The following is an 18,026-nucleotide window of genomic DNA, read 5'->3' as shown; positions in this document are numbered from 1 at the left end:
ATCAGGTCCCACAGAGAAACAGATTTTCCTGAGTAACACCCCACTGACATCCTCACAACTGTCTTTTCAAACGTTTGCTTTATCGCTGCATCGGAATACATTTCCTTAGTGTCCGTAGATTTTGTTGTGTCGTTCAGTGGCAGAAGAAGGAGTTTTGTTTCCTTATCTTCAACACATCTACTCATCATCTCCATGTATGTCAGATTTTCTTTTGTCTTTGGATCAAAAAAGCCCTTTGTGTCGTCGGACGGGTCTGATAGGATCTGATTCATTTCTTCATCAAAATATCCTTTGCTGTATGCAACCTGAAGAGGTAAGTGAACACACTTCAAAGGATCAATGATGCCACCTGTTGCAATCTGGGCCTCAAGCAAACGGATGCCATGACGTTTGACAATTAGATCTTTCTGCAAGGCCTGGAAGAGCGAGATCTTTTGCTCGGTGTATGGATCTATGTAGCCAGTTACAGCCCTCTCTGCAGATAAGAGCTTTTCATACATCTGCGGACCAATTACCTTTTCTTTGAGAGCTTCTTCCACTGTAAGCTTTTTGCTTGTCAGAGGATCAACAATGAACCCTGTGGCTGCTTGTGCTTCAAGGAGGCAAAGCGCAGTTCCAGGTGTGAGAATGCCTGTTCTCTGAGCTTCATAGATGCTTAACTTCTGATTGGAGGGCTGCAGTACCACCCCAGCCACACAACGCTCCCCTTGCAGGTATGCTCTCACGTGGTCCATCTTCATAATGTCAGTTGTCGTCATCTTGCCATCAACGAAACTATTGTATGTTTTTTCATCTATGATTCCAAGCTCCAAAAGATCGATCACAGAGATCTCTCCTCTGAGACCTTTAAATGTCAGTCCTGCTTGCCATTTTAGCTCCTTGCTCTCAATGATCTCTAAAATGGTGATGATAAGTTGCTGAATTGTGATTTTCCTTGACTTGAAGAGTTTAAACAACTCTTGTCTTTTGTCCTCGGACACATACTCAGAATTGATAAGATCCCAGAGTGTTGTGCGCTTGCCCTTGAACCTGCCATACCTCACAGTAACTATTGTTGTTTTAAGAATGTCTCTCATGTTTTCATCTATGACAATTTTGTTGTTTTTGCTTTTTAGTGGCAAGAGGCACATACCTGTGCTGGGATCCGTGACGCATCTGGCGATGAGCTGCAAATATGTCAGATTCTCCAGGTTGTTAGGGTCAAAGAATCCTTTGGTATCGTCACTTGGATCACTCAGGATCTGATTCATTTCCTCATTAAAGTATCCCCTCTTATAGGCCACATGGACAGGAATGCGATGGCTGTTCACTGGGTCAATGATCCCACCAGTGGCAATTTGTGCCTCCAGAAGTCGAATCCCATGTTCTTTTACAATGAGATCTTTTTGCATAGCTTGGAACAAAGAGATTATTTTTCCATCATACGGATTCTTATACCCCGTGACGGCTTTTTCTGCTGAGCGTAGCTTCTGACAGACATCAGGTCCAACAATCTTAGCTTTGACAGCATCATCCACTGAAAACTTCCTGTTTCCAATGGGGTCAATAACGAACCCCGTTGCTGCCTGTGCCTCCAGTAGTATCAGAGCAGTTCCTGGCATCAATTTGCCTTTTTGCCTGGCCTGGTAGATAGTCATGATTTGAGAATCAGGAAGCAAAATACCTGCAATGCTGTCTTTTCCCTGAAGGTATACGCTTACATTTTCATCTTCTATCACATCCTTTACTGACTTTTTCCCCGTCTTCAGATCCTCTAGGACCTCCTCACTAATGATATCTGCCTCCACAAGCTGCTTTGCCATTACATGCTCTCTGATGCCTTCAAAAACAACTGGGGTAGTTCTCACACAATTTTCTATGACTTCCAGAACCATTGTGATGATCATCTCGATATTGAGCTTACCTTCCCTGTATTTTTGAATGATGTCTCTCCTCTGATGTTCATCAAAGTAGTCTGACATCAGGAGTTCCCACAGAGATACTGTCATCCCCATGTACTTTCCACATGTCACTTTCGCCTTTTCCCTCTTGAAGGTCATTTTACTTTGGTAGTCAATGAAGTCAAAATTCTCTCCGTCTTGCTTACCGTGGACGGGTAGGAGGCACAGTCCAGTGAGGGGATCAATGACACAGCGTTCCATGAGCTGAAGATAAGTTAGATTATCCTCTGTGTTTGGATCAAAAAAGCCTTTTGTGTCGTCCCCTGAATCGTCTAGTATTCTGTTCATTTCTTCATCGAAATAGCCCCTTTTGAAGGCCACTTCGGTGGGAAGTCTGTGACTGTTGATTGGGTCAATTATGCCACCGGTCGCAATTTGGGCTTCAAGCAGGCGAATCCCATGCTCTTTCACAATGAGGTCTTTGGACAGTGCCTGAAAAAGGGATATGATTTCCCCTGAGTACGGGTCTTTATATCCAGTTACTGCCCGCTCAGCAGAAAGCAGTTTAGCATGATATTCTGGGCCAATAAGTTTACTTTGGATGGCCTCATGCACAGTGTACTTTTTATTTTCCACAGGATCAATCATGAATCCAGTTGCCGCTTGTGCCTCCAGCAGGACTAATGCTGTTCCAGGCATCAATATGCGTTGCTTCATGGCTTGATAAATGCTCATTCTCTGATTTGAAGAGAGTACTGCAATACCAGAAATACTGCCTTTTCCCTGCAGGAATTCTTTCACTGTTTCTATCAGCATCACATCCTGTGTTGTGGTCTTTCCTTTCTGTAGGTCTTCATATGTTTCTTTGTTAATAATTTTTGACTCGAGGAGTTCGGTGGAAGAAATTCCTCTTCGCAGACCTTTGAAAGTGACGCAAACGGGAAGGAGTAGCAAGCCCGAGTCGGGTTCCACAATGCATTTCTTGAGGAGGTTTTGGTAGTTAAGATTTTCCTGTGAGCTTGAATTGTAGTACACTTGGAGCTCTGGCATCTGGTCATCGAGCAAACCTTTTTCATAGTAGCCCTTTTGGATCGCTGATTCAACTGAAATGTTTGCCTTTGCTACAGGATCAAACAGACCAAGTGTGGCCACCTGTGCTTCCAGCAGCCTCAATCCATAATCTCGTGGGACTAAATCTTTTTGCATGGCTTGGAAGACAGATAGGATTTGGTTGGTGTAGGGGTCTACATAGCCACTGATGGCTTTCTCTGCTGTGAGGAGTTTCTCTCTCATCTCCAGTCCGATGAATCCCTCTTTAACGGCATCCTCAACGGGAAGTCTTCTGTCGTTTATAGGGTCAACGATGCCCTCTGTGGCTGCTTGTGCTTCAAGCAGGGCTAATGCTGTTCCTGGTTTAAGAAGACGTTTTTTCATGGCTTGGTATATGGATATCTTTTCTTTGGACTTCTCCAAAAATATACCAGCCACGGGTCTGTGGATTTCGCTGTGGCGACTTTTCTGCATCTCGCTGTCATGACTAATGGACTCCATCTTGGCTTGTAGATCTGTGTGGCACAGAAACACAACCTTAAATTGGTTAACATACGGCACACATTGACTTAAAATTATTTGTTCATAAAAAGAAATTACCAAGAGAAGAACTCTTTATTGTCATGTATATCACGTTATACCCTGGAGATAGACTGGCCCCTCTCCAGCCACCAGTCCACATTTTGTCTGGGCTGAGACTTGAACCGGTGACCCTCCGGTTCCCAACTGAGCCACCGCGGCCCAAAGTCATCATTACAATAATTTGCTTTCTATACCGTATTTTTCGGACCATATAGCGCACCTTATTATAAGGCGCAACTTCGCGCAATATTGGGATTATGACGACAAGTTCTGAGTTAGTTTGCTTCACTCCGGTTTAGACAGTATCGGTGGGATCGGCGCGCACGGAGTCGCAGATCGCAGGAGATGAGTTGCTGCAGGTCTTCTTGCTTCCTCCGCTTCCTCCATTGACTCATTAATGCTGGATTCTCTCGCTGCTCTATTCCTGTGTTCTGCTGCCTCGTCAGCACGCCTTAATACTATGTTGAAGGACAGCACTGGTACGTATGACTCCGCGACGCTCCTGACTATAATACTATGTTGAAGGACAGCACCAGTACGTATCACTCCGCGAGGCTCCTGACTATAATACTATGTTGAAGGACAGTACCAGTACGTATCACTCCGCAAGACTCCTGATCATAATACTATGTTGAAGGACAGCACTGGTACGTATGACTCCGCGACGCTCCTGACTATAATACTATGTTGAAGGACAGCACCGGTACGTATCACTCCGCGAGGTTCCTCTCTATAATACTATGTTGAAGGACAGCACCAGTACGTATCACTCCGCGACGCTCCTGTCTATAATACTATGTTGAAGGACAGCACCAGTACATATCACTCCGCGACGCTCCTGACTATAATACTATGTTGAAGGACAGTACCAGTACATATCACTCCGCGACGCTCCTGACTATAATACTATGTTGAAGGACAGTACCAGTACGTATCACTCCGCAAGACTCCTGATCATAATACTATGTTGAAGGACAGCACTGGTACGTATCACTCGGCGACGTTACTGACGATAATACTATGTTGAAGGACAGTACCGGTGCGTATCCCTCTGCAAGGCTCCTGACCATAATACTATGTTGAAGGACAGCACCGGTACGTATCGCTCTGCGACGTTCCTGGCTAAAATACTATGGTGAAGGACAGCACCGGTACGTATCACTCCGCGACGCTCCTGACTATAATACTATGCTGAAGGACAGTACCGGTACGTATCACTCCGCGAGACTCCTGATCATAATACTATGTTGAAGGACAGCACTGGTACGTATCACTCGGCAACGTAACTGACTATAATACTATGTTGAAGGACAGTACCGGTACGTATCACTCCGTGAGGTGCCTGATCATAATACTATGTTGAAGGACAGCACCAGTACGTATCACTCTGCGACGCTCCTGACTATAATACTATGTTGAAGGACAGTACCAGTACGTATCACTCCGCAAGACTCCTGATCATAATACTATGTTGAAGGACAGCACTGGTACGTATGACTCCGCGACGCTCCTGACTATAATACTATGTTGAAGGACAGTACCAGTACGTATCACTCCGCAAGACTCCTGATCATAATACTATGTTGAAGGACAGCACTGGTACGTATCACTCGGCGACGTTACTGACGATAATACTATGTTGAAGGACAGTACCGGTGCGTATCCCTCTGCAAGGCTCCTGATCATAATACTATGTTGAAGGACAGCACTGGTACGTATCACTCGGCAACGTGACTGACTATAATACTATGTTGAAGGACAGTACCGGTACGTATCACTCCGTGAGGTGCCTGATCATAATACTATGTTGAAGGACAGCGCTGGTACGTATCACTCGGCGACGTTACTGACTATAATACTATGTTGAAGGACAGCACTGGTACGTATCACTCCGCGAGACTCCTGATCATAATACTATGTTGAAGGACAGCACTGGTACGTATCACTCGGTGACGTTACTGACTATAATACTATGTTGAAGGACAGCACCGGTACGTATCACTCCGCGAGGTTCCTCTCTATAATACTATGTTGAAGGACAGCACCAGTACGTATCACTCCGCGACGCTCCTGTCTATAATACTATGTTGAAGGACAGCACCAGTACATATCACTCCGTGACGCTCCTGACTATAATACTATGTTGAAGGACAGTACCAGTACGTATCACTCCGCAAGACTCCTGATCATAATACTATGTTGAAGGACAGCACTGGTACGTATCACTCGGCGACGTTACTGACGATAATACTATGTTGAAGGACAGTACCGGTGCGTATCCCTCTGCAAGGCTCCTGACCATAATACTATGTTGAAGGACAGCACCGGTACGTATTGCTCTGCGACGTTCCTGGCTAAAATACTATGGTGAAGGACAGCACCGGTACGTATCACTCCGCGACGCTCCTGACTATAATACTATGCTGAAGGACAGTACCGGTACGTATCACTCCGCGAGACTCCTGATCGTAATACTATGTTGAAGGACAGCACTGGTACGTATCACTCGGCAACGTGACTGACTATAATACTATGTTGAAGGACAGTACCGGTACGTATCACTCCGTGAGGTGCCTGATCATAATACTATGTTGAAGGACAGCACCAGTACGTATCACTCTGCGACGCTCCTGACTATAATACTATGTTGAAGGACAGTACCAGTACGTATCACTCCGCAAGACTCCTGATCATAATACTATGTTGAAGGACAGCACTGGTACGTATGACTCCGCGACGCTCCTGACTATAATACTATGTTGAAGGACAGCGCCGGTACGTATCACTCCGCGAGGCTCCTGTCTATAATACTATGTTGAAGGACAGCACCAGTACGTATCACTCCGCGACGCTCCTGTCTATAATACTATGTTGAAGGACAGCACCAGTACGTATCACTCCGCGACGCTCCTGACTATAATACTATGTTGAAGGACAGTACCAGTACGTATCACTCCGCAAGACTCCTGATCATAATACTATGTTGAAGGACAGCACTGGTACGTATCACTCGGCGACGTTACTGACGATAATACTATGTTGAAGGACAGTACCGGTGCGTATCCCTCTGCAAGGCTCCTGACCATAATACTATGTTGAAGGACAGCACCCGTACGTATCGCTCTGCAACGTTCCTGGCTAAAATACTATGTTGAAGGACAGTACCAGTACGTATCACTCCGCGAGGCTCCTGATCATAATACTATGTTGAAGGACAGCACTGGTACGTATCACTCGGCAACGTGACTGACTATAATACTATGTTGAAGGACAGTACCGGTACGTATCACTCCGTGAGGTGCCTGATCATAATACTATGTTGAAGGACAGCACTGGTACGTATCACTCTGCGACGTTACTGACTATAATACTATGTTGAAGGACAGCGCTGGTACGTATCACTCCGCGAGACTCCTGATCATAATACTATGTTGAAGGACAGCACTGGTACGTATCACTCGGTGACGTTACTGACTATAATACTATGTTGAAGGACAGCACTGGTACGTATCACTCCGCGAGGCTCCTGTCTATAATACTATGTTGAAGGACAGTACCGGTACGTATCACTCCGTGAGGTGCCTGATCATAATACTATGTTGAAGGACAGCACCGGTACGTATCACTCGGCAACGTGACTGACTATAATACTATGTTGAAGGACAGTACCGGTACGTATCACTCCGCGAGACTCCTGATCATAATACTATGTTGAAGGACAGCACCGGTACGTATCACTCCGCGGGACTCCTGATCATAATACTATGTTGAAGGACAGTACCAGTACGTATCACTCCGCAAGGCTCCTCAGTACGGTAGCCGTAACGCTCTGACAATCCATCTAGCGCAGGGCTACTTTCTGGGCATGCAAAGGGTTACCAGTTTGATACACACTTCTGAAATAAAACATTTGCTCAATTTAACATTAATCATTAATGATATTCATCTATGTAAATACACTGATCATGTTTAATGATTACTCACACTAATTATTAACAAAGTTTTAACAAGGTGGGGGACAGGCGCACGGTCGAGTTTTAAAAACCAACCCGGCTACATGTGTACATGGCCTCAGATTCTGTGCCAACAACTTCACCCCAGGAACTTTTCTCCCAGGAGTTCCTCTGAATTACGATTTCGTTTTGCTAGCGGTCTGTGATCTGGTGGCGGCGTGAGAATGCATGCCTGGGTACCAGCTAGACAGGAACAAGTGGCCAGAAATCCCCTCCTGGATTACCTTTTTGTTTCCTGAAGCACACCTGTGTACGCCGCTCCAATAGCATGCTCGCAGGCCCAGTTCAACCACCATGGACTTTGAGTCACGACTGTTGTGGTCCGTGCTTGTAACATTTATTAGGGAGAGGAATTCTGCTTCTTTTTTTTTTCTTTCTCCCTGTCTATGTTTTTTATGGAGTTTTTCCTCACCCAGTTCGCGGCTCTAAGGATAGACGGTGTTACTCTGTACAGATTGTAAAGCTATAAAGTACAATAGCTTGGGCTATACAAATTCTGATCGATTGAAGATTAAAAAATGAACACAATTAATAAAATGTTAAAATCATGGGACATACAGAACAATTTTTTAGTGCCGTACGATTAAAAGTCCACAAATAAATGCTGTACTGTTTTATAGAAAGCACATCTGTTGATAGGTCAGAGGCTGTGTTTTAAGATGATGTCATACCTGCCAGTAGAATTTAATATAATATATAATCCCGCTGAGAGAAAACGGGCACGCTTATGCTGCAGGTCAGGAACACAGAGGAGCCTCTGTTCTGCACAATATTATTTCCATTTGCTAGTGACTGGGATCATTTTAAAACGCTTTGCTTGGAATTCAGTCGAGCTTCTAATTTACAACATCTTGTGAGGCACTGATCCTGTAATCTAAGGTCTAATTGTGTGTGTTTTGTCTATCACAAGTGAATGTTGTGACATCGTGGCTGCGGGCAGAGCTGAGCAGCTTAAATGTCTATTTGAACAGCAGCAGCAGGTATGCGTAGCATTATCGCTACCTGCAGCTCCTTGCTTTACTTTTTGCAGCGGACGCACAATTCGCACACATATTTTTTTGAAGATCTATATCCACGTTGCATTTATTGCACCATGTAAAGTCGCTTACGACATTGTGAAGGCAAATAAACGGAGAAACCTGCAAGTTAAAGAGCTATCACACGTTAAGATTTCCTCTCTGATGCTGATGATGAATGAATGAACTAAAATAAAAGGTTCAGATTCTGTCATTAAAATGCGTTTTTATTTGAATGATAAAATAATTTACAAAACCAAAGCTGTTACACACTTAATCCATTGCATAAATGTGTTTTAATTAATCAATGTCCTCGGGTAGTCAGTCAATCAAATTTTAGTCCACTTTTTTCAATGCTTCAGAGTTTTCTTTCATTCTTTTACCAAAATAAGAAAATCCTGCTGATGTTGGCAAAATGTAAAATTGTAAAAATTATTATGCAGTGCATCAAACAATTTTACAACCAAAGCCAAGAGTCCCATATTCTACATATGCAAATAATACAGGATAATGAACAAATAATAACATAATCTGTGTCTTGCTCAAGGGCACCCAGAGGTAGGCTGGCCACCGGTCCACTCTCCATATTTTGTCTGGGGCGGGACTTGAACCGGCGACCCTCCGGTTCCCGACCCAGGTCTTTACCACTGCCGCCCCGTAATGAAATGGGTTCAAACTTTTTCCAAGATCATTATAGAGCTGGCAACCTCCTGAAGAATAAAAGGTTCTATCTACCTGTCTGATTCACCTTTGGCTTACATACAGTAGCATTTCTCATTTCCACTGCATTCAAAACTTTATCGCCGTGGTGACACATACTCGGCAAGGAATGAATGAAGTAATGGAATGCCAAGTTACACAACCCGTAACGGAATACCTGCAGGAATACCCTGCAGGTATCCTGTTACGCATGTCAACGGCTCCGAGGCTGACGTCGACTCGCCCGAAGCCTCTGCCGTGTCCAACCTACCTGAGCTGCATGAAGTCTACCGACCAACGTTTTAGTGCCGAGTCTTTCGCTCCACATTTGCTGCGGCGGTTATTGAAACGTTGCTCGATGCAGTCGAGTGTTGTCAGTCAAAGTTGAGCCTCAGCTCACTTTGGATTAAAAGCAACTGAATTCAAACAAGGCATGTGTTTGGCTTCTTTTTATATATATATATATATAACTTTAAAATGGGTTAAATAAATACTTTTTTTATTAAACTGCACTATTAAAATGAATCTTCTCTTACCTGGTGATTCCGCAGCGCACCAAGTCTCACGGTGGTTTTGTGGTCAGCAGTCGGTCCCGGCTGGCAGGAGAAACATTTCGCTCTCTGCTGATCCTTCAGATATAAAGGCGGCAGCCCTGCGGTGAGATCCCTCCCCGCCTCAGGAACACCCCCTCTCTGGCAGCAGGGGAGTAACAGCCCACGCTCCGTGTGTGTGGAGCTCTGGGGAAATTCCTGTGCGCTTCCTCGGAACATGCCCATTGTTCTCTGAAACAACAACAACAACGAGGAAACCGGTCCCTTCTGACTGTGGGCAGATGAAGATAACAACCAACGCTTTTAAGAGTCTGAAAGGTCCAAAACTGTCTCTCTTTGACCTTCATCGTCTTTTTTTATGGTGACACAGTGAATGATTACGCAGGCGAGCGATTCATATGAAAACTGAAAGTGCACGTTCAGCTCCCTTATCGAAGCAGGCAGGATCTGGCCTGCGGAGCCAGATGTTTTGTCTTTGCGTGCGAACATCCTCCATGCTGAGCAGGTTTTCAGACGTGACTGCTCACGTGGGACGACAACCTTGGCTGGACAGCTCTAAGTTCCTGCCTGAACCAGGTGCACGGACATTAGTCACATCGCACTATCATTCAGTTACTAAACGACGGGAGACAGTGAAAGTGCTGGCGGAAGCGTTGGGCTCAGCGTTGCCCTCGAGGCCTGCCGCAATCTGAGGTTTTTCCATAATGTGTTTGCACATGCGAAGGATTTCACTCTCAGGCATTTGATGTTTGAGTCTCATTAACGGCCAACCCAAACCGCAGTCCTGCACAAATACCAAAGTTTATTCTTGTCCCTTAGCGTGTCATCCGGACAAAAGCACCGTTCAGACAGCGTTTCCATCTCGGACCTGGCACGTCTTTATTCCGTTTCGCGTTAAAGGGGACATATTATACTGCATCTGCGGAGTGGGTCGTCCAGTGATCAGTAAATCGTTGGTTCGAATCCCACCTCTGACTGTCCGCATTTCGAAGTGTCCTTGGGCAAGACACTGAACCCCAAATTGCTCCCAGTGGGTCTGGCAGCAGTCGCCCACTGGATGTGAATGTGTGTATGAATGGGTGAATTTGAGGCTGTAAAGCGCTTTGAGCACCGCAAAGGTGGAAAAAACGCTTTATAAGTGCAGAACATTTACCATTTTATCAAAGACTGGCACAGATATTTCATATACGTGTTTTGGGAACTGCATTAACTTGTGGAAAAAGGGTATAAAATGGGACCTTTAAGGCAGGAACAGACATTGACTTGCGCTGCGCAGGATAGTTTGTGCATGTCTGGCATTTGAAAGACGTAATCAAAGCTACTCTATAGCTCATTTTTAAGACCTTCAGGCTTTGAGCTGCCTCCGATGTGTGTCGGCATGAGGTAATCACAGACCCTGCTCAAGCTCGTGTGCAGGTGTTAAGGTTAGGGGAGTGCTGCTGTTCACATGTCAGAACATGGAAAAGAAAACGGAATTAGTTGGAACTATGGTCATATGGCCCCACGCACCTGCTTTGGGAAATGTCAATCTGTCACAATCTGTGAGAAAAAAGGTGAACAAGGTTGACGTGGGAAGAAAACCTGCTGAATCATGCAAGTGAAAGTCTAGTGAAAGCCAATATGACTGCAGTCCTCTCAGCGTTGGCATCACAGACTGAAGATGAAGATGAAAAGTGACTCGAGGCACGTCGAGCAGGCTTTTTCCATCGTCACTAACATGTCCCAGGCCGTCGTATTTCAGTGAGTCACTGAGGAGTGTCACTCAGAGAAAGTTTGTTCACATCCACGGGCTAATTTGTAGCGATCCACAGCCAACTGAAGATCGCTGATTTCTCCTGTTCAGACCAAAAACACGTTTTCCATTATTTACCTGATTGCTTTTAAGGCATTTCCAGTTTCGTAGTGAAGAGCCACATTAAGGCACGTCAGTCGTGTCGTGTGACCACATGTTGACGGTTTTACATCGCATCGCTGGCCACACCTTAACAGGTGTGTCAGTGCATTTATGATTTATGATGGCATGAGCCATCTGCTTGAACATGACAGACAGATAGACATTCAGATAGATAGACAGATATATAGATAGACAGACAGAGACAGACAGACAGATGGATAGACCGACCGACCGACCGACAGATAGATAGATAGATAGATAGATAATCTTTTATTTGTATTCTCTGTCTTTTCCACAGCATTAGAAAGGTGTTGGTGACACTGAATGATATTTGTAGAACATAATTTAATATTAGCAACGAACTTTAATTTTCCTGAATTACACTGAATACATGAATAATTGTTTTAACTTTCCTTGCCAGTGTGAGGCTGGGCTCACTTCCCATTGAATATGTGTCGGGCTTGGGTCATGGTTCAGGTGAGCCCAACAGATCCTCTCAGAGGCATGGGCTCCTCTGAATGCCATCCTCGTTACCTTTATGATTAGATAACGAGATATAGTTATTAATAGATGGGTAATTACTGAGGTGTGTCCATGTTGGGAAGAAGCCTAAAAGATAATCGATAAGGTTTTGGTTTCAAAATGATTGTCATCACACAGGCCAAGTCACTTGATTAGATAACTGGAAGCCGAACCTTTAGTTTTATATATTTACCCACGTATAAAGCGCATGATGGTAATAAATCTATGAGTGCAAAGGGAGACTGATAGTTGACTCTCTGTCTGCACCGAGCCTCTCCTGATGTCGTCTGACAGACGTTTATGTCTATGTCTGTAGCACAGTGTTGTTTTTACATCACATTAACGTCATTGGTATGTCTTTGCATGTCTTTTCCTTCAGATATGTGCAGCATTGCATGTTTTAATCGACAATGAACATTTCTGAGTTGTGTCCATCATATTTTATTTGATCACTCAGGGCTCGATGGTCTGAACTCTATTGCTGCTGCTGCTTTTCTCCCTCTGCCTGACTATGGGGATGTTTTATACACGTCTGCTTCTGCTAAATGCCTGCAGTCATTAAACTCGGTGTTTCATTGTGCACTGAGATTCGTCTGCATTGCAGTCGACTTCCACATCGCTGTGAGCTCTATGCTAAATCTGGATGGCCTCCTCTCAGTGTGCGTGGGGGCACGCATTGGTTCACTCGAATGCTCTAATCCTAACCCTTACCTTTGCACTCTGCTTTAAAGATCCGTTTTGCAGCTCTGTCTGCGTGGAATGCCTTTCAGTCGGAACAGAAGTTGACTGAGATCATCACTCTTGGACAGTTGCGCTTGGCTTTATTCAATCGGTGGCGCCTGTCCATGGAACATTGCCTCTGTTTTTGGAACTTACTTATAAGCGAGAGTATTGATTGCGCTTCATTGTTTTAACCTTACATTTTAATTCATATTTTATGTGTGATAAATACTGTTGTAATTCCGTCCGTCCATCCATCCATCCATCCATCCATCCATCTTGTAGAGGAGACATTCGAAATACACCCCGGATAAGACGCCAGCTCATCGCGGGGCCACACGAAAGACAAACAAACACTCTCACACCTACGGACAATTCGGAGTGATCAAGTCAGCTAAACTGCAAGAACCCAGAGAAAACCAACGCAGACGCCGGGAGAACAGGAACTCGGCACGGAAAGGAATCGAACCCGGGACCTTCTTGTTGTGAGTCGACAGCGCCACCATGCCGTAATTCTATTTTTGCATTGTTAGGGCGCCTTCACAGAAATGTTAGTTAATGTGCATTGTCTAAACCAATTCTAAATCATAATTATTTGTTTTAAATTTGTTTATGTCAAATAGCCAGAATATTAGTTAAGGAAAAAGTTCCACACGGAAAACTATCAGAAAAGTGAGTGTTATTAAAATGTGCACGATTGGAGCTAAATATTTCAGCTTTCTGGTGTGTTGATGTATTGTTGTAGTATTTTTGCTATTAAATCATGTCATATCATCTGTACTTTATTGACTATAACTCCTAACATTTTGTATGTATCGTTTCGCCTATTTTGTGTTCTCTCGCCATTTCTTATTGTTATCTTTATTCTGTTGACTGCATACATTTTGATTGAATATTCCTATTTTTATTTACTGTAATTTGTTGGAGCAACCTGGAACAAGAATTTCCTTCGAGAAGTTCTGTCTTATCTTATCTTATCTTATCTTACACAGTGCATGTGACACACAGACACTATTAAAGATGTTGTTCAGTCTGTCTGGAAATGCCTTTGAGACAACAGGTGTTTTAATGCCTGACACAACCTGGAAATGTCTGCATGACAGATACATGACAGATACATGACAGATACATGACAGATATAGGGAGATGGATCATTTTACTAAAACACTAATCACAACTGATCTTTTCCTTTAAGTGCTCGCGCTTCTCTTAGCTTTTCATCGCCTATTCACAAGCAATGGAATTCTTCCCTTAACTCTCCACGTTGCTGCGGGTCGAGCAGGATATTGTTCATCCTGTTCCGAGGCTGTCAAAACTTTGTGGAAAGTTTTTTTATAGCGAGCGCCACACCCAGCCCTGTGTGCTGCGATTACCTCACTAACATACACCCTCTTTTCTTTCATTCTTTGAATGTAATTATAGATGATTATATGTTTTTGAGATCATTTACAATAGCCTTACCAAGCCCTCTGCCACTTGTAAACTTCGAATCTTTATCCTGTCTCCTTAATGCTAAACCCACATCCTAATGCCACACTCACCTCTGGAACCAGAAAACCAGCTGCGACCTTAGACAGACTGCAAAACCCACCACCGTTAATTAACCCTTGCCTGTTTGGTTTGCACTCATGAAGCCAGTGTGCCGTCAAGAAACATATGGCATGCTCCGCATTCCAGGAGTGCACTGGACAGGTTTTTATCAGCTTCTATTATCTTAGGCACACCCAGCCTCGCTTCACATGCATCTGCAGTGAACAAAGGCCCTGACAGCCTTCCTGCTGGTGCAACACCTTGGCTGCAAGCTGTTTGCTGACTATATGATCACACATGAGGAGAAAGCAGGGGAGGAAGAAAGGCCCATATTCACTGGCGTTTAATCTGTGATATAAGATTCCAAGAGAACTCTAACAAAGAAGAATCACCAGAGAAATATATGTACGGTGTATATTAAGTTAATTTATTGTAGATCTATATTAAGTTGGTGGTGTGGCGGGGGGGTGATGGGATTGGGGGGCACCGGGCCCCCCTGCTGTACTCCGTGCTGCTGCGCTGGCCTTGGTTTGTTGGCGGTCGCTGCTCCGGGACCTTGGGTGGCTCCTGTGGGGCCCTGGGGGGGGGGGGGGGGGTCATGCTCTGGGTGCTGTTGGAGCTTGGGATGTCCTGGGGCGCTATGTTGCCCTTATTGGACCCGAGGTGACAGCTCTTTGCTATGGTGAAGGTTTCATGCATGTCAGATCCACTGCACCAGCACCTATCAAAACTCAACAGGTGTGTTCTGTGATAGGAGAGAGTCAGCGAGGATGAAAGACAAGAGATGGAGAAGGTTGATTTGCTGTTGCAACCCCTGTTGTGACGGGACAGACCGAAAGAAAGAGGCTTTAAGGTCATTTTTAATTACATGTTTTTCCCTGGGGGAGGAAGGGACATTTACCAATCGGCTGGAAGAAGCAAGGACACATTAACTGTCTGCATCACCACCAATATAAAAAGTACCTGCTGGAGTTTTTCACCACATGCCAATAAATGCAGCAATGCACAAGCTAAGAAGTGGGACAAGTAAGCAAATACGAACATAAATAATACAGGCTTCAAAATAAAGCTTTTCAAAAATATATAAGGACGCACGATGCATTAAGTGTGATTGAGTTAGACACTAAATAGCTCAGAATGAAGTCATAAACTGTTTAGCTGGGAACTCGCCGGTGTAGTCATGTAAAATCATGATGAGAGGTGGGTGTCTGACTGAAACATTCAATTTCACTTTGGATCATTCAAACTCATTTCCTTGACAAAATCAAATAGTGAAGAATCTGAAACCACTGAAGTGCCAGGAGCCATTTGGCTGTTTATTAATAATGGATCATAAACTCTTTCCTGTTGCCATGCAACGTAAATCTGCGGGAAAGCTGTCCGTTATGGAAGCTGATAGTTTCTAAACGATATCATAGTTGGACGTCAGATGAGTTGTCACTTGGACTCTGAACCCAGCTGAGCGTAACGTTCATGTCGGAGTTGAAACCTAAATGAGATCACGTTTGACTGTCAGGACTTTCTTCTGCTGCTGTGTGAAAACTCGTTCCAGCCATCCAGGTCCCGCCCCAACCCTCCCGTCATCTGCGGTCGGAAGGTCAGAGGTGTTTGTGCTTTCACACCCTTTTCAACAAAGAAACAGCTCCAAGAGTGAGTTCTATAGAAAGAGTCTCTATATATATAGATAGAGAGTAACTGGTCTTAGTTAAAAATGTACTCTGATCACAGGTAAAATACAGCGCTGGTCTCAGATAGGAACTCAGTCTGTGAGCCCGGAACAGAGGATTCACAGAACCGGTATCTTCTTAGGCGTCTCCCCGTACAGTGGGGGGATTCCTTTTACTAGACACGTCGTGATGACTTCTCATCCCGTATCCAAGGACAGATAGCAAAGGATTACTGTCCAATTTCTGCATACCAGAAACCTGAGATGAACCAGGGACAGTTTCATTTCTACATGTGGAGGTAATTGGCTGAATTTTTACACTTGCAATCCAAAATGCACAGCAAATTTCACAAAATCAAAAGTAACTGACAGAAATATTCTCCGTCAAGATTTATGTTCGAGAGCAAACATGCTGAAAAACGCTCTTTTGCAATGTTACAGGAATGAGAGAAAAATCTAATGAATGCCTTCAAAATTATTCAACCTGATGAAAGTCTCACCAGAATGGAAAAATCACAGTCGGCATTCCACCAGGAATGTCATTAAGCTCCAACACTGCCGGCAAATACCAGTAAAGCCTTGACAGACCAGTGGAGTCATACTGGGCTGGGCAGCCCACTTCACACTAACATTGAGATTTAAGCTTCTAAACTCAAGTAGCTCATCTTCAATTATTCAAATACAAGTAGAAATACTGCATTCAAAGTCCTTCATAGAGCTCAGACCACTAAAGAAAGAAAAAACGTCCCAGTTTTTCTTTTTTAGAATCAATGACATTTTGACGTCTTTAATTCAGGAACAGGTAGTGACGTGCGGTGAGGTTTGTGGCTGGCGAGGGCGAGGCACTTACTCTGTCAGAGTCAGATTTACAAAGGTTTCCCAGATCTCATACCAGCTTTCTTTACACACACACACACACACATACTTAATGTACAAGTACAAGTACTAGTATGTACATCAAGTATATAGCCAAGAAAGTATGTTAAATTCATAGCAGCTGAGAGAGAGAGCCTATTTACTTAATTTCTTGATTTTATTTTATTAAACAATTAAATAAACTTACAGATCAGACAAATTGTACAATAAATAATATTTATTTTATCGTAATTTTATTGTTTTTTTTTACTTCTCATGATGACAGGTGCCTCCGCTGCCTCCCCTGACCGTACATCACTGGAAACAGAGCAGCGTGGTGACAAACCCCAACCCATACTTCATAGCTCTATTTGTTTAACATAGATATACTGCTTCCTTTATCTGTGACAGACATTTTAAAATGTTCTCATGCGGTTCATTTCAAACATTTTGTTTGTAGATGTGCGGCGTTTGAAATATTTTGTACTGAAACTGTCAAAAGAACATGCCTAATTCTGGAATAACTACCAGTGCGTTTCATCCTTGGTTGCACTTTTACTTGCATTTCAAAAACAATCTTCACATCAAACTCATTGGTCGCTGTGCTCCCGTCCCGCCTTGCTGCAGGCTGTGCATGATTTCCGGTCGGGGCTGCGCAGGCCCAATGGGCAGCTTTTAAACATCCGTGTCGGGATCAGGAGCAGATCATTACAATAAAACCAAAACCTTTATTGTCAACAAACATAGTCTGATGATCAAAGATGCCTAATCATCAGGAAAGTGCATCACAAAAGAAAAGTGAACCCTGGCAGAGTTGTTCTGACGTGCACAGCGCCCCCTGTGGACACATTGAAAACATACATCTTTATGTCAATCTCATGTGTTTGAATAAACTGGAACCACAAAACAAAGTCAGTAAGAGTTAATACTGACTACTGACATCTAATTCTACAGTATATTAAGGTTCTTAAATAAGAATAAGAGCAAACCATGAAAGGCCTTCATTCATTTACGGCCATACTTCTTTCCTGACCTGTCCTAATGCCAG

At 43.9% G+C, this 18,026-nt stretch overlaps 1 protein-coding gene across 1 annotated transcript; it reads right to left on the bottom strand.

Moving 5' to 3' along the window:
- Nucleotides 1-725: 725 nt before the first annotated feature.
- On the bottom strand, nucleotides 726-3,431 carry LOC137915929 (plectin-like; the record flags this gene model as incomplete). Its single annotated transcript, XM_068759050.1, has 2 exons — nucleotides 2,087-3,431; nucleotides 726-1,831 (listed from the first exon to the last, which is right to left on the bottom strand). Coding segments are annotated over exons 1-2 (2,451 nt in total), but the record flags the coding sequence as incomplete, so codon positions are not given.
- Nucleotides 3,432-18,026: the final 14,595 nt, after the last annotated feature.

The sequence above is a fragment of the Brachionichthys hirsutus genome, unplaced genomic scaffold (assembly GCF_040956055.1).
Source record: "Brachionichthys hirsutus isolate HB-005 unplaced genomic scaffold, CSIRO-AGI_Bhir_v1 contig_559, whole genome shotgun sequence".
In the NCBI taxonomy this organism is placed as follows: Eukaryota; Metazoa; Chordata; class Actinopteri; order Lophiiformes; family Brachionichthyidae; genus Brachionichthys; species Brachionichthys hirsutus.
The sequence above is the reverse complement of the archived record's forward strand: the minus strand, read 5'-3'. Positions and strand labels throughout refer to the sequence as shown.